The 24,745-nt window shown below is 38.7% G+C and overlaps 1 protein-coding gene across 2 annotated transcripts; it reads right to left on the bottom strand.

The window, feature by feature from the left end:
• Nucleotides 1–2,166: 2,166 nt before the first annotated feature.
• SEPTIN2 (septin 2) lies at nucleotides 2,167–24,674 on the bottom strand. Of its 2 annotated transcripts, none has more exons than XM_032193172.1 (13): nucleotides 24,619–24,674; nucleotides 23,219–23,251; nucleotides 21,803–21,923; nucleotides 18,460–18,546; nucleotides 17,447–17,570; nucleotides 15,862–15,996; nucleotides 14,178–14,295; nucleotides 10,553–10,654; nucleotides 10,108–10,253; nucleotides 9,406–9,489; nucleotides 7,271–7,328; nucleotides 5,341–5,444; nucleotides 2,167–4,937 (listed from the first exon to the last, which is right to left on the bottom strand). In XM_032193172.1, the coding sequence occupies exons 2-12, from the start codon at nucleotides 23,225–23,227 to the stop codon at nucleotides 5,349–5,351; spliced, it is 1,080 nt and encodes a 359-aa protein (XP_032049063.1). In that variant the 5' UTR covers nucleotides 23,228–23,251; nucleotides 24,619–24,674; the 3' UTR covers nucleotides 2,167–4,937; nucleotides 5,341–5,348. The 2 variants fall into 2 exon arrangements, with proteins under 2 accessions (XP_032049063.1, XP_032049064.1); XM_032193173.1 differs by lacking the exon at nucleotides 24,619–24,674 and adding an exon at nucleotides 24,361–24,411.
• Between the last annotated feature and the right edge of the window lie 71 nt (nucleotides 24,675–24,745).

Below are 24,745 nucleotides of genomic sequence, written 5' to 3'. Positions count from 1 at the left end.
ACAAGACAGCTTTCTTCTCAGTCACTTACTTACCATTCTCTGAGTTCATTAGAGTGTTTAAGCAGCAGGAGAGAGACAACTCATTTATCTACATGTGTCAACTAAATGGAAAACCTAGGAGCAAGTGGTGTGAATTTGATCTCCAGCCCAGCCATCCTAATATTCACCTGAAACAGACACACAGGAGGCTCTAAACTATCTCCTTGCTAAAGAGCCAAGGTGGCCAGGACTAATCTCCACCTACATCCTGGTCAAGTGTTCAGAAAAGGGATTGCTACTATAGGCAAGCCACTGCCACTCTAACTAGGACAACTGCAATCTACAAGAACATTACCCCAGAGTGAGGGATGAAGTTAGAGAAAAATGCTGGAAGCTTGCAGGGCACCAATGGAACAAACAGAGAAATGGCAGGAGCCTAAAGACAGGAGAGGAAAATAAAAACCCTGCTGTACAGCAAAGATGATCAAAAGAAGAAAAATCTTAAGTATGTTGCAGAATAGTGGAGTGGACAAAACAACTGTAAAAGAAGTATTCATAAAAGCGCAAGGAGAAATGTCTAAGTGTTCAGACAAAAAGGTGAAAAAATGGAAAAATATACATACAAAGAAGAGAAAGCAGTTACCCAGAAAAATCTGCAGCCGAATATATTCAGATCCACTATACTCTTGCATATAAAAAAGGCATGAATTTATCTGCATAACTGCATACTAATAATTCACTGCAACTCCTCCAAAACAATCCAATAGCTTTGCTTTATAAAACAAATTTGAAATAAAATAAAACTTGTTCCAGCACATAAGTAAGACAGCTATGCTGCCTACAAAAACAGAGTAGTGTAATATTCCTTCTAGCACTGTCAATAGCACACCAATGCACAAAGGACCTTTTTAATGTGCATAGTTAGATCTATTCTGCGGGTCATGTTTTTAATATTTATACCAGAATACTGCCACCAAATATTTTTGAAGATCCCAATCTTTCTTTTAGAAAAAAATGTAAGATTTCAGAATGCAGACAATGTAAGATTTTAAAATCTTACAATGTCTGCCCTGACTTAAGAGGTGTTTTACTTTTGCCATGCTATTTCAGTCCTTGTCCACAATTATCATTCTTTTTCTTTATGTGCATGGAACTAACCAATCTGGAAATTTTCCTTATAATAAGTTAACTAGAAATATCATTGTGCAACTCTTAGTGCAATTCTTTTTCAGGACTCCTTTCCAGAACTGGATTTGAATTCCATAAAAAGAAGTCTTCTACACTTGACAAAAAGGATGCTGTTCCAAAAGATCTAGATACGATCAATAAACAGAAAAAAAAAAATCTTTTAAAAAGCAGGTCTGATGTAATAATGATGCTTCCTTACTTATTCTCCCACTAAAGATGAATCTTCCTTGAGTGGATCAGTTCAACACTAAACACTGCAGATATACAAAACATAACCATAAATATACTCCAAAACAATCCATGAAGTTGTCACAGCATGCACAAGTCTTACCCCTGCGGAGTGGTCTGACAGCACCATGTGCACCTCCCAGCAGTGCAGAGCAATCCAACAAAGCAACCTCAAGTGACCTGTCCAGGTCAGGGCATATGAAAGGTAACACGTTTCGAATTCTAAGGACTGCCATAAAATGCTCTGGTATTAACAGTTAGCTCTGGAATCTAAGAACAAGGACACAGCCTGGTGCTCTCAACCTGTAACAGCCATACAGGCGGTTGGCATAGGTTGGCACAGGAAGTTGAGCCCCAAATTATTATGGAATTTCTAGAACAAAGATCAAAAAGCCTTTGACTCTCTCTTGAAATGAAGCACAATTCACTGGAAAACACAATAACCCTTCTGCATAAAGCACCACCCACAACAAGTAGCTTCATTCTGTGTTAACAGAATAATCAGGGGACGTGTAAGTTTGGTGAGAACTGCTGAAAAAGCAAGGTCCTATCAGCAGGGCTTCAGCGTCTCTGGGAGCATCCAACGGGAAATGCACTGTACCAATAAACGTGGAGCATGCAATATTTAATGGACATATTGTACGCAGCTTCGGCATGGTGTTCTCTTTCAACCACGTCTAAATTACTCCTTTATATTTAAAACATATCACCACAAACAAACATTACCAGGGTTGATTATAACAAGGAATCAAAACAAAAGACAAAAAAAAAATGTTTTTGCATTTTTATTATAGTCTTGGCTAGTGACAGTACATAAACCAGAATATAACAGTAAGTTTTTTGTGCCAAGAGCAAGACATCTTTGCAACCAAATATAAACCTCTGCAAATTCAGAAGTATTCTGATTCCTAAATTAGAAACTGTAACAAAGCTATAAAAGAAAACAAATTATAGCCAGTTCAACACCACACCAAACATCTACCTTTTGTCTCCAAGTCTTTCTTCTACCAGTACTTGAAGGTTATCTAAAAAAAAAAGAATCTGTGAAACATAGTTTCACTTTTTATGTCTCACCATGAAACCACTGATGCAAGGCCAACGCAAGAGAATTGAAGGGAAAAGAGACCTTCAGAGACATCAGGCACACTACAGATGATCACCCCCAAAGACTTGGGAAGGGGAAGCAACTAGCTTTCAGTTGAAATGGAAAGTGCCATAAACTTGATTTTTCCCATGAAAAAAATATTTATGAAAATATTTCTCCTGCTAGAATTTATAAATCAAAAATCACTTGCCTAAGAATCATCCAGAATACTTTACCCTGATGAAATATTTCAATAGATGCTATTTCAAAGGTTAAGATATAGCCTAAAGTAATTCCACAGGTAGTGACCAAACAGCACTTAATGCACAGACAACCTACTTTTACTCCCATGTTAGAAAATACAGGAGAAAAAGCAACATACACAGAGAGTTACGTGTACAACCCGGGACTGGTTTGCACACACAGATTTCACAGTTCAAGTACTGGTTCCCAGTACTATTGCAGCTTACAGTACCTACCAAGCTTAGATGTGAAAACACAAATGTCACTGTGTCGCTGTGCTCGAAACATTTATCAGAGATACCAGACTAATAATAGCTTAAAAGCAGGCAAATGCTGCAGAATCAGAAAAAAAACGGATCGGTGGCAACTACAGAACAGTATGGGAGCTCACAAAATACTTAGTAAAGCACGAGTTACTTTTCTGGCATATTTATGACTACTGACTCACAAAAATGTATCAAAGATTTAGTAATACATAAGGTGCTGTGGAGTTGTTGCTTTGCTTTTTTTTTTTTTTTCAGGTAATACTGCTATGTTATTTCTATGTGCTATTTAGAAAAGGCAATACAAGAACTTGGAAGTGCATGTTTTTCCATCTAAGTTTTATGTGTATATAATTTGACAAAACGGGACTTAGCCACTTCTGTGCATCTACATACATGTATATAAAAAGGTTTTCATTTACACCTTTGTGACGGTTAGGGAAGATCACACGTGTCATATACAAAACTTTGCGAATAATTGCTTTTGCAAAGAAAAATGGAGCTCCGTTTTTTTCTCTGCCCAGCAAAGGCTAGGGCAGAGAACTTTGCTTCACATTTTTAGAAAGAATCAAATATAAAGCGATTCATAAAACAGCAGTTTCAGGCAGGTAAAAATTTCTTCTGCTTAGCAGGTTCATATTTAATCTAGCCATTTGAGTATCACTGAAATTAGCTGTAGAAATATCATTATTTTTTCAAAAAAAAAAAAAAATTAAAAATTATAAAAATCGTTGCTGCACCTGAGCTCAGAACAGAGAAAAGCTGGAATTCTATCTACTTATTGGCTGTTCAGATGTTTTGTAACACATCACATTAGGAAATATGATTTCTGGCAGAGTAACTGCGTACTCTTCTCAGCTGCCACCTACATAGCTGTATGCTATAGCTGTTATTACATATGGCACATTCAGTACCTACCACGATATGCAGCAGAAGTCCAGCCAAGTTCAAAACCAGTTTCCTTTGCTATCAGCATTAAGGAAAGTGACCTTGGCCTAAAAAACTGTGTAACACATTGGAGTCACCTCATAAGTATTACTGCTAACTCCAGGACCTTAAAATATAGTTCACTTTGATCCTGTCAGGCACAGATCACTCTAAAAAGAGTGGAAGTGTGCTAGTATATATGTTATACTACAATTAACAGTTTGCAATGCCCTAAAAATAGTATGAAAATATTCTCTAGGAATTAAAGAATTTCTTACGCATTTGGATATGGAAACACCCATGGACATAAAACTACTCTTTGGGGTTTATCTCATTTAACATACCAACATTATTCAAGCTTATTTGGTTACAGTAATGCCAGAAAACAGCAGGACTGATTTGTGCTGACGTACAAGAAACTCTTAAAAATACAGTGTGCCCTTAAAGAGGTATTTCCTCTTATTTCTTTTATTAAGATACAAGGCATGCCTGAATTCTAACTAGATACTTGCAGAGGCCAAAGGAGATCACCTGCACTCAGCAGAGACAGAAGAAGGGCTAGGGTCTCACAGACACACACCTGTAAACACTGCAAAAATATAAAACTAACCTTGCAAGGTTCCCTAATTAGTGACTATTACACACTACTGATATCACTAATAGCTGTTTATTTCTAAACATAATACAAAGTTAAAAGCAGGGAGTTAGTATGCCATATTAAAGCAAATCATCTAATGCCATGTCAGGCTAGAAGTTTCATTGTCTATTTTGTATCCCTAATACAATGGGAAACTGAAAATAAGCTCAATATAAGAATTACAAAACAAAAAGTCAAGTGTGTATAATATATAAAATACTGACTGACTACATGTTATGAAATACGTATCACAAGAGTTACCACAACGCGTTTCCATGTTAAATTCTAAAATAATCTCCAAGTCACAAACTGGGCAAAAGGCATCCATGTAACACCATCGTAATTCAAATCCATGGAGTGTCTCCATTAAGTCAAGGTATAAAGTAATCTGAAAACAAGACAGAAAAATGCAATTTAAGATCTGCTATCTCCTTACATTGATAAAAAAGAAGCATAGACGTTTTCAAAGCCACAATGAAATAACTTTGTGAGTTTGCGAACTACCCATTTATAGAATCTGAAAGATTACTTCCGTGATTCTTTCCAACGTACATTGTATAGACTTTCTGAAAAAAATGAATGCAAATACATGTGTCTGTGTAAGGCCATACTAATGTTTGGTTTAGTTTCAAGCCATTTCACTTCATAAACATCAGCTAAACATTAAAAATTAAAACAAAAGCTGAAACCTACAAAAACACGTCTTGTAAACATTTTTCCAAGACTTAATAGCACCCATAATAATGAGTAATAAAGAAAAACTTTGTAAAGTAGCTATTTGAACACCTTACCAAAGACTTTATACATGATGTCCACTACTATCTCCTTCTCCACTTTGCATTTGCATCTGCATTTGTGCCTGCATTCTTGCGATCATCTCCTGCATGCGACGAAGCTGAAAATAGAGCATAGGAAAACCTTTAGCCTCATCTCACCTCAGAACACGATCCTTTGCTGTCACCACACTATTTATTATTCATATTAAAGAGGGAACACGCATCTGCATTGGCTTCATCTGACAAGCAGCAATCTCAGGTTATGGCTTGTTTTAATACTGCTCATCTTCAACCACTAAGAGGTTGGAAAATTGCCTGACTGAAATAAGCAGGCTGTATTAGTTTAACTTGGGACAAGGTTTCTAAGTATCCCTAAGAAGCAGCAAAGATTTCCATTTAAGTTAAACAGATAAGAATGATGGTGTTGAAGTGCTGAACAAGCACACTTACCAAACCTTATCATAGGAACACAAGCAGCTTGTTTAAGTTCCTCCAACTACACCTATATATCTGCCATCAAAAATAAAACCCTGTGAGGATTACTTCTCAACTTCTGTACTAGTGATGACTAGGTGGAAGCAAGGATTACAGGTAAACCATCCAAGGAGATGTATGCATTATTAAAAACTGTTTTAGTTCAGTTGTACAACACTGCAACGTTTAAACACAGGGTAATCAAGTAACTCAGCTACTAAGACTAAGTCCTGTACCTTCAACAGGGTTGACTTAAATTCTTTTATGGTACGAAACTTTGAAAGATAAGTCAGACTCAGCACTGAAATATTTCTGTGTGTCTTTGCATATTTACACTTTAAACTCAGACTGAAATGTTAAACTTAACAATGAAAATTAAGCCAGTAAGACGTTACACTACAGTTTTTTTGTATTCCTTGAAACAACGATCTTTTCCCTGGCTATCTTTTGGGACTTGGATAGCTGCTAAGGCCAGTACTGGGAGCCTGAGGGTCTTCTTGAGCTAGGGCATAGCAAAAGATCCATCTAACTCAGCCTTCTTTCCAGACTGGCTATTAGGAAATGAATGGAAAAGTCCAACAGCGTGTGCACACACATGACATAAGCTCTCAAATTCTAGAAATATGTAATTTCGGAACTTTCTAAATCAAAACATTCTGCCATTGTGTTCAGCGACCACCTTCAAGTTCTCAATATGCTCAAAATTCCATGCTAATGAGTACCACAATTTACAAATACTTTATATACTAAAAGTATCTTTTCTGTTAAAAAAAAAAAAAAGCCACCTATTCATTTCATTAAATTCAGCCTGCTTCTTTTATTGTAGTTTCCCATTCATCCTGACGGCTATGATTGTATAAACCCCTCACTACTTCTTTCCCTTCTGTCATCTACTCCCCAAAAGGAACATTAAGTAGTATGCCATCAGAGGGGACCTGCCTCTGGTCTCTGCTTTAGCCATTCTGCCCACTCTTTGCTATTCATTGTGTATTTTCCTAGTCATAGCTATATCCTCTTTGAATTAGGGGGACCACAAAAACAGTGTTAGAGCTCTGAATTATGGATTTATCACAGTGGCAAAACGAGAATTTTCATGTTGTTCTTCATTCCTGGTAATTCCCACCATTGTTTCCTCCCTTGCTGCCGAGCATAACTTTTTCCCAATCTGCAATTGCTGATTTTAGAACCTTTTCTCATATGTGAGGATGGCTCTCCCTTCCCGCACAAATGACTTGTACAACGGAATCTGACATTTACCAGATTCTGCTTGTTCCAATAAATTAGTATTCTGAGGCTCTCCTATACTTCTCCACATTCTCTTTTGTTACTGTACCTTGAATAACTTTATATTAGCAAATTCTGTGTTTCCCTTTACAAATTATCAAGATCGTGCAAATCAATTGTCTTTAAACAGCAATAAAAAAAAATAAAAATTCCCCCACCACAAGAGTACAGAAATTTTTCATCTTACTTCAGCTTCTTTTTCAAGCAGAATCTGGTCTTTATTTACTTCTTCATCTTCTATTTTCCTACAATAAACAAATATTGTTCAACAACATGCATACACACTGGATCTTGCCTTTTCAGTGAATATTTTGTTGACAAAACACAAGGCTTTCAGAACACATTGTATATGTTTCATAACACACACAAAGTTTACTGAAACACGTTCCCCACGTAGCTGCTATTCACTTTTTTTTAATATATATTTATTCCTTACTCCTTTACGAAGTTATGCCCAGAACAAGCATAAGCTTCAAAATGAGTTCTGGCTATGACATGACAGATCTTTTTACATAGGTATCAGTGAAAACTATTTCTGAAAAGTACTCACATGCAGAAGTTTACCTGATTATAACATTATCTTAACCGATTGCAATTGGTGTGCCATACAGGTATAGCAATTCAGAAATCTGAGTACAGAAACACTGTACTCAATTCTTTTTCACCGGTGCAGTAAATCAATACAAATTGATACACAAAATCAAAACAATGCCGGACAAGATATTAACAAAAACATGGAAGCAGCATGTAAAACATCTAGAAATTATTAATCTGAAAACTCAGCTACCCTCAGGTGGATCCTTTTTTTTTTTGATGCAGTTCTATCCCATCTCTAACTTCATGAACCACATTTACTTGCAAACACCTAAACAGTATACATTAAGTTATATCTTACCCTTAAAGCTTCTAGAAAGTAAAAAGCTAAAACCAACAAAATAGGAAGTCCGTTCTCCTTTTTTCAGTAATGCATTGTACTTAAAAATCATTCATTAAAAGTCATTCAAAAAAAAAAAAGGAGTACATTTATCTTTGAGAAAACTTGCTTCTGTGCATTTGCACACTTTTCTGTAAGATTGCCAGAGAAATCAAATCCCCTGTGTCCAAAAGCCTCTAGAAACACTGCCAAGGACTGCCAGTGGAATAGGTACAAGTCTGAAACAAATTCCCGTGTAAAGCACCCTCACTTACAATAGCTTAACTCAAGTGCAGGAACACTTCGGAAATGTAAAAACAAAGATATCTCTGCCACTCAGCTAGACAAGACACAAAAGCATGTTTTAATTGCACAGATATCTAAACTTAACAGCAACTGACTGCCATGGGTCCTTGGCAGAGGCAACTTCAAATCCTCAAAAAAATGAGGATTTTTTTGACTTGACTTTAACTCTAGACACCCCAATGTGACACTACTTCTAAGACCTTTGTAAATACCTGTTGGGTAACAGGTACCAGAACTTGACAGTTTTTTTAGCTTGAATTTCAGAACTCAGGATTTAAGTCAGGGGGGAAAAGTATGTCACCATGGCTGAAGGGAAAACTGAACTAGTAGGCCAACCCTACAGGCAGAATCAAACTCCTTTTTCTGAAAATAGACCAGGCATATGACAAAGCCTATTTCAAGAGTAGAAGTTACATAATGGAAAAAGCTTTGCAAAATATATCAAATCCACTGAAATGTGCAATTATGAAACCCTCTAGTGGTTGAAATAAGAGAAGCAACTTAAAAATCTAAACCAGGAAACACATCCAGTTTTCAGCAAGAGCTCACGAACTCAACTTTGTAAACCCTGCTATTTTAGTTAAAAATGGGGTATTCTGCCTGTCTGTTTTACCACAGCTCAAAATAGGGTAGAAAGACATTATTCTCCGACTGCTTTGCAAAGAAAATTATTTATTTATATCATGTTAAATAAAGTAGTGCAGGACTTGTTTCTCTTCTTAAAGACACAGTACAGATATTCAAGTGGTTAAGTCAAAAAAGGGATTTCTTTGAATGCATCAGCTAATCTAATTTGCACATTTTTAGATCTCTGTCATACACATCTGCCCTACTTATATACCCAAACACTCTGATCCAACTGCATTCAAGTCTTAAACAAAACAGAGATCTCACTATACCCTTTTTAGTGTCACAACCATCTCTTCAGATTTACATACTACTTTTTCTTACTGTCAGTGTAAGCTGATTGATTGAGTTTTGTGTTGACTGTAACTAGAGAGCTGTCCATGATCTACGAAATCCTAGCAATGAAATGGGGGGATAGGAGAAGAATAAAATAAATCAGAGGAGGAAGAAACAGCTTATAACAATAAGATGACAACCTGCCGCCACGTTTGAGCCTCTCAGAGCGGAAGTTCTCATAGTGAAGATCCTGGGTCACCTCTTGAAGATCTTGCATGTGGGTGCTAGAAGAAGGAAGAAAAATCAAAAGATAAAACACATCAGCGTCACATCAGCGTGGTTAAGGAACTCTCACATTCAGCACTGCATTCGGTCACTGAGTTCAGCGCGTGCACCCGTTTAACATGCTAATTTCAAGGCTAACGTAAGTTAAATCGGTGCAATGAAAGACAGAGACACCACCCCAGACCCCAAGACAGCCTCTACATAAGCCTGTACTCCTGTGTGAGACATTTGACAAAGCAGTGCTGGGCAGGGGATGCCGAGTAGCACAGCTGAAAAAGCTTAAATACCAAAATTGTGAAGTCTATAAAAGCACACAGAAACAAGCATAAGGTGCAAAGCAACCTGGTTTATATTCATGGCTGTCTGCGTTCGACAGAAGAGTTAGACATACGATTATTTTCACAGAACTTCTGAGTAATTCAGATTGGAAAGGATTTGTGGCCCTCTCGTCCAATCCTTACCTACACTAGCTAGATCAAGGTTGCTCATGGCCTTCCCCAGACGAATTCCACATCCCTGAGGATTCCACAACCGCTCCACACCCCCGTCCCAATGTTTCAGTATCTTCCTAATTTATTTATTTATTTACTACTATTTAATTGGCGTTTTCTACTTACATTAGCATGGTCCTCAGCTTCAGAAAGTCATTATGTTCAGGATTCTCCACTTCAACGACACCCCATGGGTAAAGTCGGCCTCTAACTTTTTTACCTTTAGCTTCAATGAGTTGATTGGATCCCACTACACAAAATGGAATGCTGGCCTGAAAGTCAAAAATTCAAAAATCACCAACAATGAGCTAGACAAACAACTCAAAAAAAAAAACCAAACTCTTATTCCTCTCAACACTACATATATTGGTAGTAAGTACACAATGTTTTTAATTTGAAGATGTCAAAAAAGCTTGTAGGGGAAAAAAAGGTCATTGTAACCACTATCTTCCAGATAAGGAAGCCTAGGCACAGAGCTACAGTAACTCACTCAAGGTCTCATCAAAGGTCACGTTCTGTATTTTGTTTTAAAGCCATCTGAGCACTCTGAAAAGATACAGCGTATTCATACCTTCAGCAGTCTTGTCTGCTCTTTAAAATCTTCATCCTCGTCTGATTCAGCATCAGGCAGGTGATAAATCTTGATGCCATGCTCTTCGATTTCATCCAGAATCTGAGATTTACATAAAAGAAACTGAGGTAATATACATGTAAAGTGAGCACTTTTAAAACTTAAGGTAAAATTAATCAGGCCAGAGATTGTGTATATCTTACTAATTCGTATTCATTGCCAACTATTTGTTTTTAAGGAAGATATTCAACAACTCCTCGCCACAGACCTTCAGACAAACAGTGGCACATTTATTCCATTGCTTTATTTTAACGTTTTGAAAGCTTCCACTATTTAAAAGTTGTATTCACAATGAAATCAGCTTCATTGAGGAAACTTAGTCCTCCTGAAAAAATATCTACCAAATAACAATGATTATTGTACATAAACAAGACCTGCAATCGAGCCTTGCAGTGTTTCATCTCCAACAATTTATTACACATAAAATTACACATATGACTAGCTGTGAAATTTTATTTTAAATGAAGCTATAAAAACAATGCAAACAATTCTTCCTTCCTTATTTATCTTGCTCCACATTAGCTGTAACTGTCAAAACTGAAGTACAACCTTCCTTGTCCTTCCTAGGGAATATTACTATATTCTAGTATAGAATATTATTATATTCTAGTATTACTAGAGAACAAAACTGAGTTTTCTCTTCCAAACAGGATTAGAGATTTTTAAAATGTCACAGAATGGAGAAGTTTTAACCTTTTGATACTAGTATTATTTGCCATGCACTTTGCAATGGAAGAAAATTAATGTACTTCAGCCATTTAAGTCCCTGAACATCAAGTAGCAAAGCTTTTTTTGCGTGTGTTGTATTTGCCTATTTCAAATACGCAAATTTATTTTGCTTTCTGTTTGCCTCATTTCATTCACATCTTGATTCTAATTGAAAACCCGTGGTTCACTCCTCATTCAAGCTGCAAATTAGAGAGAAAAATTGCTTAATTCAGGTGATGATCATCCTCTTTCCCGCAACCTAAGGCATTCCTAATGCTGCTTTACTGTGTCAGTAATTATCTTTAGCTTTTACAAAATGTAACATAGCAGCAAGACAGCGCTATACTGCAACTGTGTTTAAATGTGAACAGTTCAACCAGGGGATCAGGCCCAGTCATCATAGGTTCATGAAAGGCAAGTCCTGCCCAACCAACCTCACCTCCTTCTGTGACCTGCCTGGTGGATGAGGGAAAGCCTGTTGACAGTCTGCCTAGACTTCAGCAAGGCTTTTGTCACAGTCTCCCGGAGCATTCTCCTGGAGAAGCTGGCAGCCCATGGCTTGGACAGGCACACTCTGTGCTAGGTTAAAAACATGCTGGGTGAGTGACCGGGCCCAGAGAGTGGTGGTGAACGGAGTGAAATTCAGCTGGTGACCAGTCACCAGTGGTGTTCCCCAGGGGTCAGTGTTGGGGCCCAGCCTCTTTAATATCTTTATTGACAACTGGGTGAGGGAAGTGAGTGCACCCTCAGTAAGTTTGCAGGTGACACCAAGCTGGGGGGGGGGGGGGAAGTGTCGATCTGCCGGAGGGCAGGAAGGCCCTGCAGAGGGACCTGGGCAGGATGGGTCAATGGGCAGAGGCCAAGTGGATGAGGTTCAGCACAGCTCAAGGCCGGGTCCTGCACTTTGGCCACACAACCCCATGCAGTGCTACCGGCTGGGGACAGAGTGGCTGGGAAGCTGTGCAGAGGGAAGGGATTTGGGGGTGCTGATGGATGCTCATCTGAACACGAGCCAGCAGTGTGCCCAGGTGGCCAAGAAGGCCAACGGCATCCTGGCTGTGTCAGGAGCAGTGCAGCCAGCGGGGCCGGGGAGGTGATCGTCCCCCTGGGCTCTGCTCTGCTGAGGCCGCACCTCGAGTGCTGGGTTCAGCTCTGGGCCCCTCACTGCCAGAAGGACATCGAGGCCCTGGAGCGTGTCCAGAGCAGGGCTGCGAAGCTGGGGAAGGGCCTGGGACACAAGTGCTGTGAGGAGCAGCTGAGGGAGCTGGGGGGGGTTGGTCCGGAGAAGGGGAGGCTCAGGGGAGACCTCATTGCTCTCTGCAACTGCCTGGAAGGAAGCTGTGGGGAGCTGGGGGTCGGCCTCTTCTCACAGGTAACCAGTGATAGGACCAGGGAACGGCCTCGAGTTGTGCCAGGGGAGGTTCAGGGTGGAAATGAGGAGACATTTCTGCTCAGAAAGAGCAGTCAGGCACTGGGACGGGTTGCCCAGGGAGGTGGTGGAGTCGCCGCCCCTGTGGGTGTTCAAGGCAAGGCTGGATGTGGTGCTTGGGGACAGGGTTCAGTGGTGACATTGGTGGTAGGGGGGTGGCTGGGCCAGGTGGTCTTGGAGGGCTCTTCCAAGCCTGGTGATTCTATGACTCCAAGTAATATAGCAGGTAAACAATAGAGTCAAAAAGATTAATATATAGTTTACTATTTTAAGACTGTTTACACATGCCTATCACTCCAAGTGTTGGCTAAAAGGCCTTCCCCACAATCAGTTATGGTCAAATACACCACCTGGAGCCTTGCATTCAGCTCTTGGGCCCCAGCACAAGAAGGACATGGAGCTGTTGGAGCAGGTTTAGAGGAAGCCATGGAGATGATTAAGGGGCTGGAGAACTGCTACGGAGCCAGGCTGAGGGAGTTGGGGTTGTTCAGCCTGGAAAAGAGAAGGCTCTGGGAAGACCTTACAGTGTCCTTCCAGTGCCTACAGGGGGCTACCGGAAAGCTGGGGAGGGACTCTCCTGAGTGACAAACACCACAAATCCTTTTTTCTGTATTCGTCACTGTTAAGAATGGCATCACGAGCTGGAATCCATTTGCCATAAACCCAAATTTTTCTCTTAGAAAATGAGCAAACTTATTTCTGCAGAATTTTAGCAGAATAAGTATTTCAAAGTAATGTACTTTTGCAAGTTGGGTAAATTAACTATAAGGGTTTTCAGAATGGGAAAATCATAGACAAAGTTTTAAATATAACAAATAAGCCTGCATCAAATGAGCACAACCTAATTCTGTATCACTTCAGTCTAAACTTCATAGTTACTAACCCATGATGGTTTGTTGTACTGTTCCTCCCCTCAGTAAATACTACCAAGTCCTGCAGGACTGAATGTGTTCAGGTGCCTAGCCTATGGAAGGAGGAATGTATTAGAAGAGAGTGACATAGTAACATCTTTGAAAAATCCTGTTTTTCAATCATCAGTATTCTGACATATGAAGATTATAGATGCTTTGTCTCTGCTTCAGAGATAATGGTCTCTGCTTTGGGACTGATCAACCAGGTCAGGAGAAATTACCACTAGCAAATGCACTTAGATATTTTCCAAAGTTTCAAAATTCACTCAGTGTAATTGTAGATGTAGCCAGATCTGCCGTTTCACAGGCAACATTTTAAAGACAATTTCTCAGTTAAATACATAACAGAAGAACTCACAAGATATCAAACTACATATTAAATGCTACACAGCGCACATGAAATTATGTTTTTCTTGGTGAGAACAGAGTAAGGGTGAAAGAGAACACTCCTCTTGTCAGTGACCAAGTTGCTATAGCCAAAGTATAACACTTTTCTGTGAGCCAGAAAAATACTTACCCTCTTCTTTAGTCTTTCTCGCTCTTTCAGAGAAAGTGTATCAGCTTTTGCAATCACTGGTACAATATTTACTTTGTTGTGTATGGCCTTCATAAATTCAACATCCAGAGGCTTAAGGCTAAAAATAAAATATGGAAAAATAGTATTTTTAATCTAAATGACCAAAGTATCTTCACACCAACGTTGACCAGACCAACAAAAAAAGCTTTTGTTAAGCATGTCAACAGTAAGAGGAGATCTGAGGAAAACATTGAACTGATGCTTGATGAAGATGGCCACCTAACAAATAAGGTTAAGGAAAAGGAGTTTAATGCCTTTTTTTTTTGCCTCAGTTTTTAATATTAAAGATAGACCTTGGGTTCCCTGGTTCTCTACATTTCTCATGGTCCTCTGAGGACCACAACTGGACAAGCATTAACCTTTCACTGAAGTGGCCACTGAAATTGTAAGGTACAAGTTTTATCAGCTGAATGTTCCTAAATCCGTAGGGCCTGATGGAGTACTGAAGGAGTTAGTGGATGTTATAGCTGGACCCCTCTCAACAATTTCCCAGGTCTTTGGATTCTGGGGAGGACCCTGCTGACTGGAAGCTGGCCAATGTTATACCTGCACAAGAGGAGACCCAGGCAACTACAGACCTGTCAGTATAACCTCAGTATCCAGAAAAGTTATGGAGAAGATTGTCCTGGGGATACTGAAAGATGTTTAAAGAGCAAACCTACTGTCAAGGAATAGCCAACATCGGTTCATGAAGGGAAGGTCCTGCCTTACTAATTTGATCTGCTTCTACAGTAAGGTCACCCACTTAGCGGACAAAGAGAAGGTTTTAGATATAATCTTTCTGGATTTTAGTAAGACTTCTGATACCACCCCTCGCAGTATCCTTCTGGACAGATTGTCCAACTGGGAGATAAAAAGGCTCACACTACGCTGGGTGATGAGCTGGCTGAACGGTAGAGCTCAAAGGGTTGTGCTGGGAGGGGCTACATCTGGCGGGCAGCTGGTCATTAGCAGTATTCCCCAGGGCTCAATTCTACAGCTAGTTATGCTCAATATTTTTAACAGTGATCTCGATATAGGAACTGAATCCAAAAGCTTGCTTCAAAACAGCTGGTAAAAGGGTTGGAAAGCATGTCCTGTGAGCAGACACTGAAGACATTTGGCTTGCCTAGTCCGGAGAAAAGATGGTTAAGAAGTGACCTCATCACTCTCTACAACTTCCTGAGGAGGAACAGAGAGCGAAGTGCTCCTCTCTTCTCCCTGGTAACTTGTGATAGGACATGCAGGAACAGCACAAATCTGTGCAATGAGAGCTTCAGACTGGGTATTAGGAAAAATGTCTTTACCATGAACCCTCATGGTCAAACACTGGAACAGACTTCCTAGTGGCATGGTTGATGCCCCAAGCTTGTCCATGTTCAAGAGGCATTTGGATAATGTCCTCATTAATATGCTTTAACTTTTATTTATCCCTAAAGTGGTCAGGCAATTGGACTCGATAATCTTTGCAGTTCCTTTCCAACTGAACAATTCTAATTCTAAATGTCCCTCCTCTTAGTTTTAATACTTCAGTAATGACAATCTGATCCTGATAATTTAAAACAAATGGTGCAAAACAAATTCCCTGAAGTGAAAAAATGAAGCATTTTTATTTTTCAAAAATAAAAATGACAGAAATACTTACCCATGACCAAACGGTGAAATGAAATAGAAGCAGCAATGAACGCGGTTATCTATGATATGCCTTCTGTTCAAACCACTCTCATCATGCAGATATCGCTCAAACTGCTCATCAATGTAGGAGATTATGGTCTTAAAACTGTGAAACAAATTGAGATTTAAGAAGTCATGCTCATTCCCAAATGGCCAATAATTTTAGTGAACTTTCAAAGGTTACATTAAAATACCCAGGCCTCCTGCTGATGAAGCAGCCTGTTGATGGACAAAAGTAATTTACTGACACTGTAAAATTATCTTAAGCACATATCCTAGCATTTTAATTGAATGCCAAAATAATAAACAATAACTACTACAGATAATAAATATATATATTAAGATAAAATACAAATACATATATACATAATGATACACATCTCAACTTCTAAGTAAACTGCTCTTGGGCTAGTATTCATCTTGTGATTAGCATTAATTGCACATACTCAAGACAATCTAAGCTTCTTGTTCTAAATCAATTTACAACATCAAATTATTGATGCTGATGCAACAGCAAACTCGCCAACAGCTGAAACAGAGATGCAAAACTGCTGAAATCTTGCATCATACTGCTCTGAGTTGCATCTCTCTGAACCACTTCGCCTTACACACAAATTTGTTTGGTTTGAGCAGACAGCTACACTCCTCCTATTGTATGCTTGCCAACGATAAATACCCAAGGCTAAAAAGATGGAATTATCAGTTTATTACTGAATGGAAGAATAAAATAAAAAGTGCATCTCCAAACGCTGGCTTGAGACATTCTGATTCCCAGTTAAGGTGGAGAACCAACCTTAGAAGCAATTCGTAGATCCCAAACAAAACTTTACTAATGGGAGAACAGGGAAGCAAAAAGGGCAGCAAGATGCCACAGTGAGAATGGATGAGATGGACCAGCAAGTTCTTGACAGAAAGTTGGCCAAAGTGCAGCAGAGGCTATCACTGAATGCCATTAATCAAGATTTACTGGTACTTACTAGAAAGCAAACTTTTCAAGACACTTGAGAACCTAAGACAATTAAAACACACTTAAAAAAAAAAAAAAAAAGCATGGAGTCTGAGAGTACCCAAACAAATGCAGACAAGATTTAATGGTGAATTTTTACTTGCACCAAAGACTAGATGGATTACTTTCTCAGGGGTTTGTTTAATTCACTGTGTCCCAGTGGTTCCACTGCTTTCTGAATATAAGAGTCAAGTACATGATCCGCTTAAAACCCTTACAAGCCTAAAAAAGTTAACCAAGGAGAGAGAAAAATACAAAACATCAAAGCATCTGTGTCACAGCATTTTTCAAGCTGTGGATGAAGTTAACTGATGCTTCTTATGTATCTCATATAGCAACTGAAAACATTTTTAAACTTGAATCACATCTAAAATTAAACCAAGCTTCCTCAAAATTAGAAAATTTGCCCATCTCTCCAAAAGCAACACCTCAAATTCAGCACTTAACCTAACACATGAAAAAAGGAAGATATTGACTTATATCATTAGACATAATGTGAAACGGGTGTTCAGTCATCAAATCTAGATCAATATGTACTCTGTGTACGCACCAATCTCGACAATTGATAGCATCTCCATATCCTGGTGTATCTACAACTGTCAGACGAAGCTTCACACCCCTCTCTTCTATTTCAACTGTTGAGGCTTCAATCTGCACAGTGCGTTCAATCTTCTCTAAAAGACAAGAAACTTGATCTTTCAGAACAGAATTTATAAGGCTGTCATTTTGAGACACTATCAAAGGATTGATTGTCAGGTTATGAAAATCTTTTAGATTTCTTACTTGTTTCAAATTTTATATAGAAACTGAGGCAAAAGGGAGTGACTGAGAAAAAAGTGTAAGTACTCAGCAATTTGTAGAACAATACTAAGTTATATGTAACATGTTATTTCCCTAAGGTTTAAAGTAGTTTTCAGCCAACATGATAAATTTTTAAAGCAAGTTGTTTAACAAGTAGAAAAGAGGAAGAAATAGTACCTCAATCTATATTCTTACAATATTCTCTTTCATTGCATTATTGTATGCCTTGTTTAACAGGATAAAAAAGGGACAAGGAGCTGAAGATGAAACAGAGGTGAAGTGCTGTGGTGATTTTTACCTTGCTGGGCAGCTGAACCCCACCACAACCGCTCTCTCGCTCCCCCTCCTCAGAGGAGGGGAAGAAGAAACAAGTTTGAGTGCACATGCACATCTACCCAGACCAAAGGAATCAAATTGCAATCCCAAGCAAACATAAAAAGTGTTCAAGTTTAGAATTGCAATAGATTCTAAAAAGTTTCCAATTGCTTTTGTTGATTATTTCTCTTAATGTGACACGATGACATATTTTAAGCAGAGATTAGCACACAGATGCCAGTATGACTCTTCAGCACACCCAAGGACTAAACTACACAGACCAAGAACTGAAGAAATCAGCTCTACAATCAGTGGTAGCTCAAGTATCAGCCAATACATTAGAAATTAGTAGAGCTTGAAACAACTGGCTGATAATAAAATCCAAACAAAAATATTCAACTTCAAATCATCAAGAACAGAAAAAAAACAGAACAAAAGTGTGTTTACCAGCAGCTCCTGGGATTATCCTTTCTGGGTAGAGATCTGTCAAGAAGAGGCTGTTTATTAATGTAGATTTTCCCAATCCAGATTCACCTGTGATTCAATTTACAGATAAAGTCAATATATTTGCATGATTAATCTCCATTGTATCCAGAAAGTTTCATCTGACTGTATATTTTTTCATGTCAAATCTATATTTTTTTGCCATTTAAACATTTACAGCTCATTAATACAACTTAGAATTTTGTATTAGAAAAAAATTGTACAGCAATGTTGAATTACAATTTATTCATCTCAACGTTACAATACACTTTCTCAGAGTTTTCAGAGATGATTTGTAATTAAAACTTCTAGGCAAGTGGAATTCTGATCATTTTAAAATTAGACTTTAATTTCCCATATCACGTGTCCTGATTTTTTTAAGGTAAGCTTTTCTGCTAGCACTCCAGAATATCGTACACACTGAGAAGCTGGGCCTTGTCTAGGCCATATCATCAATTTAAACAATGAAAGAGGTTGTTACTGAGCTTTTGCAAAGATCACCTTCATAAAGTGTGATTTATTCCCACTTTTTGTACTAATAGGGAAAAAAATGAGGGGAAAGGAACATGATATGACTGCTGAGTATGCACAAAGTAATTTTTAACTGATTAAATTGGGGTTTACCAAAGCGTACCAGATACGTTTTTCTTCCGGAGTTACTGACTGAGCCATCAGAAAAGTTCAAAAGCTAAGTAATTAGCTAAATACCAAGAACTAAATCAGAAAAAATGTCAGCATAAAGAAGACCAGCAACTCAAACTGCTCAGTACATGAATTCACTGAACAAATTATTCTTTGAGAATAAAAAAGTAAAAATGGAGAGTGCTACTTGATCCCTCTAAGCAACAAAGTCTGTTCTGTAACAGCAGCCTGAGAAAAATAACTGAACAGAAACAACAAAAAAGAATTCTTTTTTAAATAAAGATTTGACTAGAAGATGCTGTTTTGTGATGCCTTATAGAACACATCTCTCAAGATAAGATTTTACCAGTGCAGCCTTCACCAGTGAAAGAGACATGCAGCCAGAGTAATTCAACACTCGCATGGCATCATTTCAGCAAAACCAAGAAAACTTCAATTTCAACCAGTGACGCACTACTTATTTTCATCCTGGGTAAATATTACGTCTAAACCAAATCAGTTTTCATTGCCTCTGTAAAAAATGAACGAAACAGCATCTATTGTAACTCCTGGCCCCAGCAGTTAGAGTTGAGTGACTCTCAAGTGAAAGAACTGTTTAGATGAAGCCATATCTTAATAATCAGAATAAACATGCAATTGTTAATAAATACAAGTGGTTATGATTTCTTCAGATGCAACAGGGACAAGCAAACAAATTGTTATAAACTCCAGCTTATTTTTTCCCCAACCATGACAAACAATACTTGAAATAATAACGTGAAGAAAAAGCATTGATCAAGACACTGTCAGTCCAGAAAGCCTAAAAACAAAACAGGCAAAACATTTCCCTGATCAGAAAATGAGAAATACAGTTAGTGGAGAACTACAGTTCAATACAGACATTGTGATACAGCCCACAAGAGAATATACTTAAACCCCATACATATTTCAAGAGAAAGAATTCACATTCCAAACTGCTGAAATAATCAACAACTTAAAGCACAGTTTATTTTGTCTTAACTTCCATCAACTGCCTCCCTCTACTAGTGTATCTCAAAATATCACTCCATATTTTCAATGAAGTTACTTTTCTGCAAGTTCTCTTGCTGCAGTTTTCATTTATCCCTTAGAACAGCGGCAGGCAGTGACTACAGAGTTCGATTTTACTCTGAGACATGGTGGGGTTAATTGCCTTTCTGTTACTCTGACACCATGTCATTTTCCCACAAGTTTCTGTTCTACAAAAGAGCAGAAACAGCTGTATGGTCTATATAATTTTGCACAGCTTTCTGCAAGAATTGTTTTAGATAGCCCTATTTGTGATGCATCTGAAAGAGCTCTGGATATTAAGCACACCCTTGTTTGGCAGACCTAGGATCACAGAACAGTGAATTCCAAAGAGTGACAGCAGATACCAGGATTTCCAACATCTAAAGGCTGGCTTTACCCTTAGATTTTATAAGGTATCCATTATGATACTATCCTAGGCAAATCCAACAGAGCTAAAATGAAATGACTCCCAACAATTAAAAGGCATTTAGCAAGCAGTGTAACTTAATTTCCCTATGTCCTTGTTCCCTCTTCCCTCTCCTCCCTCACCCCAGGTAACAGGAAACAACTGCCATAAAATTCTAGGAAGCCGAAAACAAGGGCCAGTGCTGTCCAACACTGCACTGTTGAAGAGATAAATGGGGCAAAAGCAAGGCTAGGGCTGTCATTTGGCAAAACTAATGACAGGTTTGAGGACAGATTCTTCCTATAACTACTGGAATCCAAAACAATTAAGAACTTAAACACCTACTATCACGTACCGACTCACCTCTCCTGCTCATTTCCACAGTGATGTCCCCTTGGACAAATCTAGCACATGCAAATGGGCTTTACTTCTTATGAAGACATAAAAAAGAATCTGACTGCAAACAACTCTATTAGGATACTTCTGTCTTCAAGGTGAAAATTAGAGTTTAAACACCAAGTTCTGGAGTTACAGTGCCCAAGCAATAAGAAATATAGATTCAGGAAAAACACAAAGCCTGATTTGTGAAGCCTACTTAATCTGCAAAAATATCACTGACTTTTGAGAGCATTGATCAGAGTCTTTCTGCAGATGCAGATTTCTCTTCCCATTCCTAAGATCAACATAGATTGTCAATGAAATACCTAATAGAATTACACTTTAAATTTTAACTACTAACAGACAATCAGTATCAATTTGAAAAGTAAAACCTCACATCAAACCAACTAAATTAATTCTCATTTTTCTCTTACAAAAAGATTCAGAAGGGGTGGAAAGACCAGAGTTTGGATTCTCTTGAACTTTATGGCAAATAGTTTAAATAGTCTCCTTGATACCATTTGCTTAATAAAAAAAAAGCAAGCAAACAAAGCATCTATTCAAGTTCACTTTTAAGCTAAATTTTAAATGGAATGCTTGAACCCTGTAAGACAAAACAAAATTTCTTCACCACATCCACAAGATTATTAACATATTCAAACACAGTTTGTAACATGGAAAACAACTGATGCATGAATTAATAAACTATAAAAGAAAGTTAAATGCTGCAGTCCAGAAGAGCTTTCTGATGCTAGCCGATGCCTTACAATAGTAGAAACAATATTCACTTTAACTCCACACTCTACATAAGCAAGAATTTGTTGTGAGGAAGACTATGAAACATTTTCTTACCAACCACCATAAGAGTAAATTCAAAGCCTTTCTTCACAGACTTCCGATGAACCTGATTGGGAAGGTTGGCAAACCCAACATAGCCAGGGGTTTCCGGATTGGTAAACTGAGCAGGCTGTTGCTAAAAATAAAATAAAATAAGACAATAACAAAAAGCCATACAAGATATACTTGTTTGGTAAGTGATCTCCTCAGCTATTTCAAATGCAATAAACCGGAAAAGGAAGCGTGGAAAATCAGTAAAAATCAGTTTTGTATCTCATTTAGCTCTCAGTTCTGCCTTCGACTGTTCTCACTAGAACTTCTTAAGAAACAGAAAATAAAGTCAATCCCATTGATAAGACGATGGGATATGGGATTCCTCGCCCATCATTTAACACTTGAAATCATTCAAAACTATGTGACGTACAGAGAGTAAACTAGATGCTTTTTCCTGTTATTCAATAGTTTCACAATGAAGTATAGAACAACTGCCTTCAACTAAAGCTTAGAAAAAAATGTTTCATTTACTCTTGTTTACCCTCATTCAGTCAAGATCACCTCAAGTAAAAAAAAAAAAAAAAAGGTTTATTTATTGAAGTACTGTTAATCACAGTCTTCTTAAATGATGCCTTCACACCCATTTAAAATAAAAATGCTTGTGCGTGAGGCATATGCACTAAAATAAGTATGACTTTTACTAATCTGGTTTTTGGCACTTATGAAGAGATAGTCATCTGCTGGAAGACCTCATTAGAGATCTCTTTCAAAAGGAAATGAAAATTATACAAGTGTGATTCAAATGCCCTCTACTACAAATACCATAGAGAAATCTTTAGATCTGTTAGTTTCCCTCTTCAAATATATTATTTGAGTACCTTTTATCATTCATTTCACTCCAATAAACTAACGTAAATGTTTTAACCTGTTATACCAAACACAAGACCAAGAATTAGTTGAATCTCAGCTTTTTTTTTTTATATATACATGTTACTGCACTTTCAGGGAGCATTTTCCTGATCAGTTGACTATATGAAGAAATAAATACGTTACCAATAAGTTAAATACAAGAACATCCTTCTCTGAAATTATTTCTGCTCAAAACACAGCAGAAGGATGGAAGTTTCAGTGAAAATGTTAACAGGGAACTTCTATACAAACCCATGAGCAAAATTAAATCCTTCCAGGAGCATTAGTTAACTACAGAGTTTCATGCTCAATGTAGAAAATTGCTTTAATATGTATATTATCTAACTCAATAACTCGCTATTGTCTTCTAAATGTGAATTCTCTCTCACTTGTGAGCTGTAAATTTACCTTACACAGGCCCACCAAAGACAAAGTAATGGTTAAACAGTCTGTGTCTGTAGGTAATTTTTTAAAAACAAAATATACATTCTGCATTGTTGCATATGAAGGCAAAAATGTTATTCTTACCTTAGACATTTTTATGGAATGTCAGGAATGAATCTGAAAACAAAACAAAAAATGTATTCCAGATTATTAAAAATCGCATGAGGAGAAAAAAAAACAAACTAATATCCACTTTGAATGCTAAATTAGGAAACGAGCATCCTTGAATAAACATGGACATTTTGAAACAGTGCAAATCACTTCTCACAGAGGAAAAATATTTGAATCTTCAGTATTAACAAGGAGCAGAATTGTCAGCAAATATTAGGCAGTTTATTCCCATCAGCAGACAATACATTCAAGCAACATTAACATGGCAACATTAATGTATGACAAACCATACTGAAGCCTGAAAAAGAAAAGTTCACATCCCTTCCAGAAACTAACCAAAATATGCTAAAAGGCATATTACCACTTACAGGAAATATGTTTTTTTTTTTTCAAAGCTCAAAAAAAAAACAACAAAACCCTCACACAGTTTTTTTTTTCTTTTTAAACTTCCCCCCCTCGCCATTTCCTTTCATGCTTGAGTGTTCTGTAAAGAGTTGATGGCTTCAAAAGGAAACGTTTTCTCCTCCTCTTTGGTCTAGATGCTTGCAAACTCAGTCATCCATTTTAACTTTTGCTGCCAAGTTCAGATTTTTGCACACAGCTCTGTCACACAGGGATACAAAGCACAGGGGAAAAAAAGAAACCTCTCATTTGACACCTCTGTGCAATAATGTCTTGTAACCAAGACCTGCCAACACCAGTGGACTTCTGTCAGGCTAACTTGCATCATTTCAAGAGATAATATCATTCACTACAATAATCTAAAAGTGTCAACACGAGCAGGACCCTTGTCAGATGAGTGCTCCAGGTCCCCTTTCTGGTTCCTCCTCTGCCTCACCCTCTTTAACCAAAAAGGGATCTGTTCCCACGCGCAGAGCCCACGTAGCAGAGCTGCCTCTTATCTGGAGGACTCCAGCTCTCATTGTGTGGGCAGGAAGCTATCGCCATCTGACTCCTTCCACTGCCCCACTGCAGCACGCTCGCCCTTCGCACCTCTCAGCACGGAGCGAAAGCCGTGCAGCTCGCTTCTCAGGTGAAATTTCACTCTAAAAATAAAAACTACTGCCTGCAAGGCCAGGAATTCCCCCGGTAAGCCGACGTGCGAGCAGCCAAACCTCCTGCAGCCGAAGATGCTCCTCGTGAGGCTTCTCCCCGCGGGCGGGCCTGGGACGCCGCGGGTCCCTGCGGAGCTCCCCACAGCCGCCGGGGGAACCCCACGCTCAGGATCCGATGCTGCAAGCGAGGATTTTCTGAATCTACCCAATTTCAGCGCCGTGGCTCTGCGGGGGGGGACTCTGCCACCGGGCCTCGAGCACGGCGCCCCCTCACGGAGCCCCCTCAGCCCCCTCTCCCCTCAGCGCCCCTCAGCTCACCTCAGCCACCGGCCCCGCCAACCGCCCGCCGCGCGCGCAGCCCCTGAGGCAGGGCGGGAAGCAGAGAGAGGCGCCACTGCCCCGCCCGCCCTATTTAAGCCCCGCCCCCCTTTAAGCCCCGCCTATC

The sequence above is a fragment of the Aythya fuligula genome, chromosome 9, assembly GCF_009819795.1.
Source record: "Aythya fuligula isolate bAytFul2 chromosome 9, bAytFul2.pri, whole genome shotgun sequence".
In the NCBI taxonomy this organism is placed as follows: domain Eukaryota; kingdom Metazoa; phylum Chordata; class Aves; order Anseriformes; family Anatidae; genus Aythya; species Aythya fuligula.
This window is presented reverse-complemented; position numbering and strand designations above follow the sequence as displayed.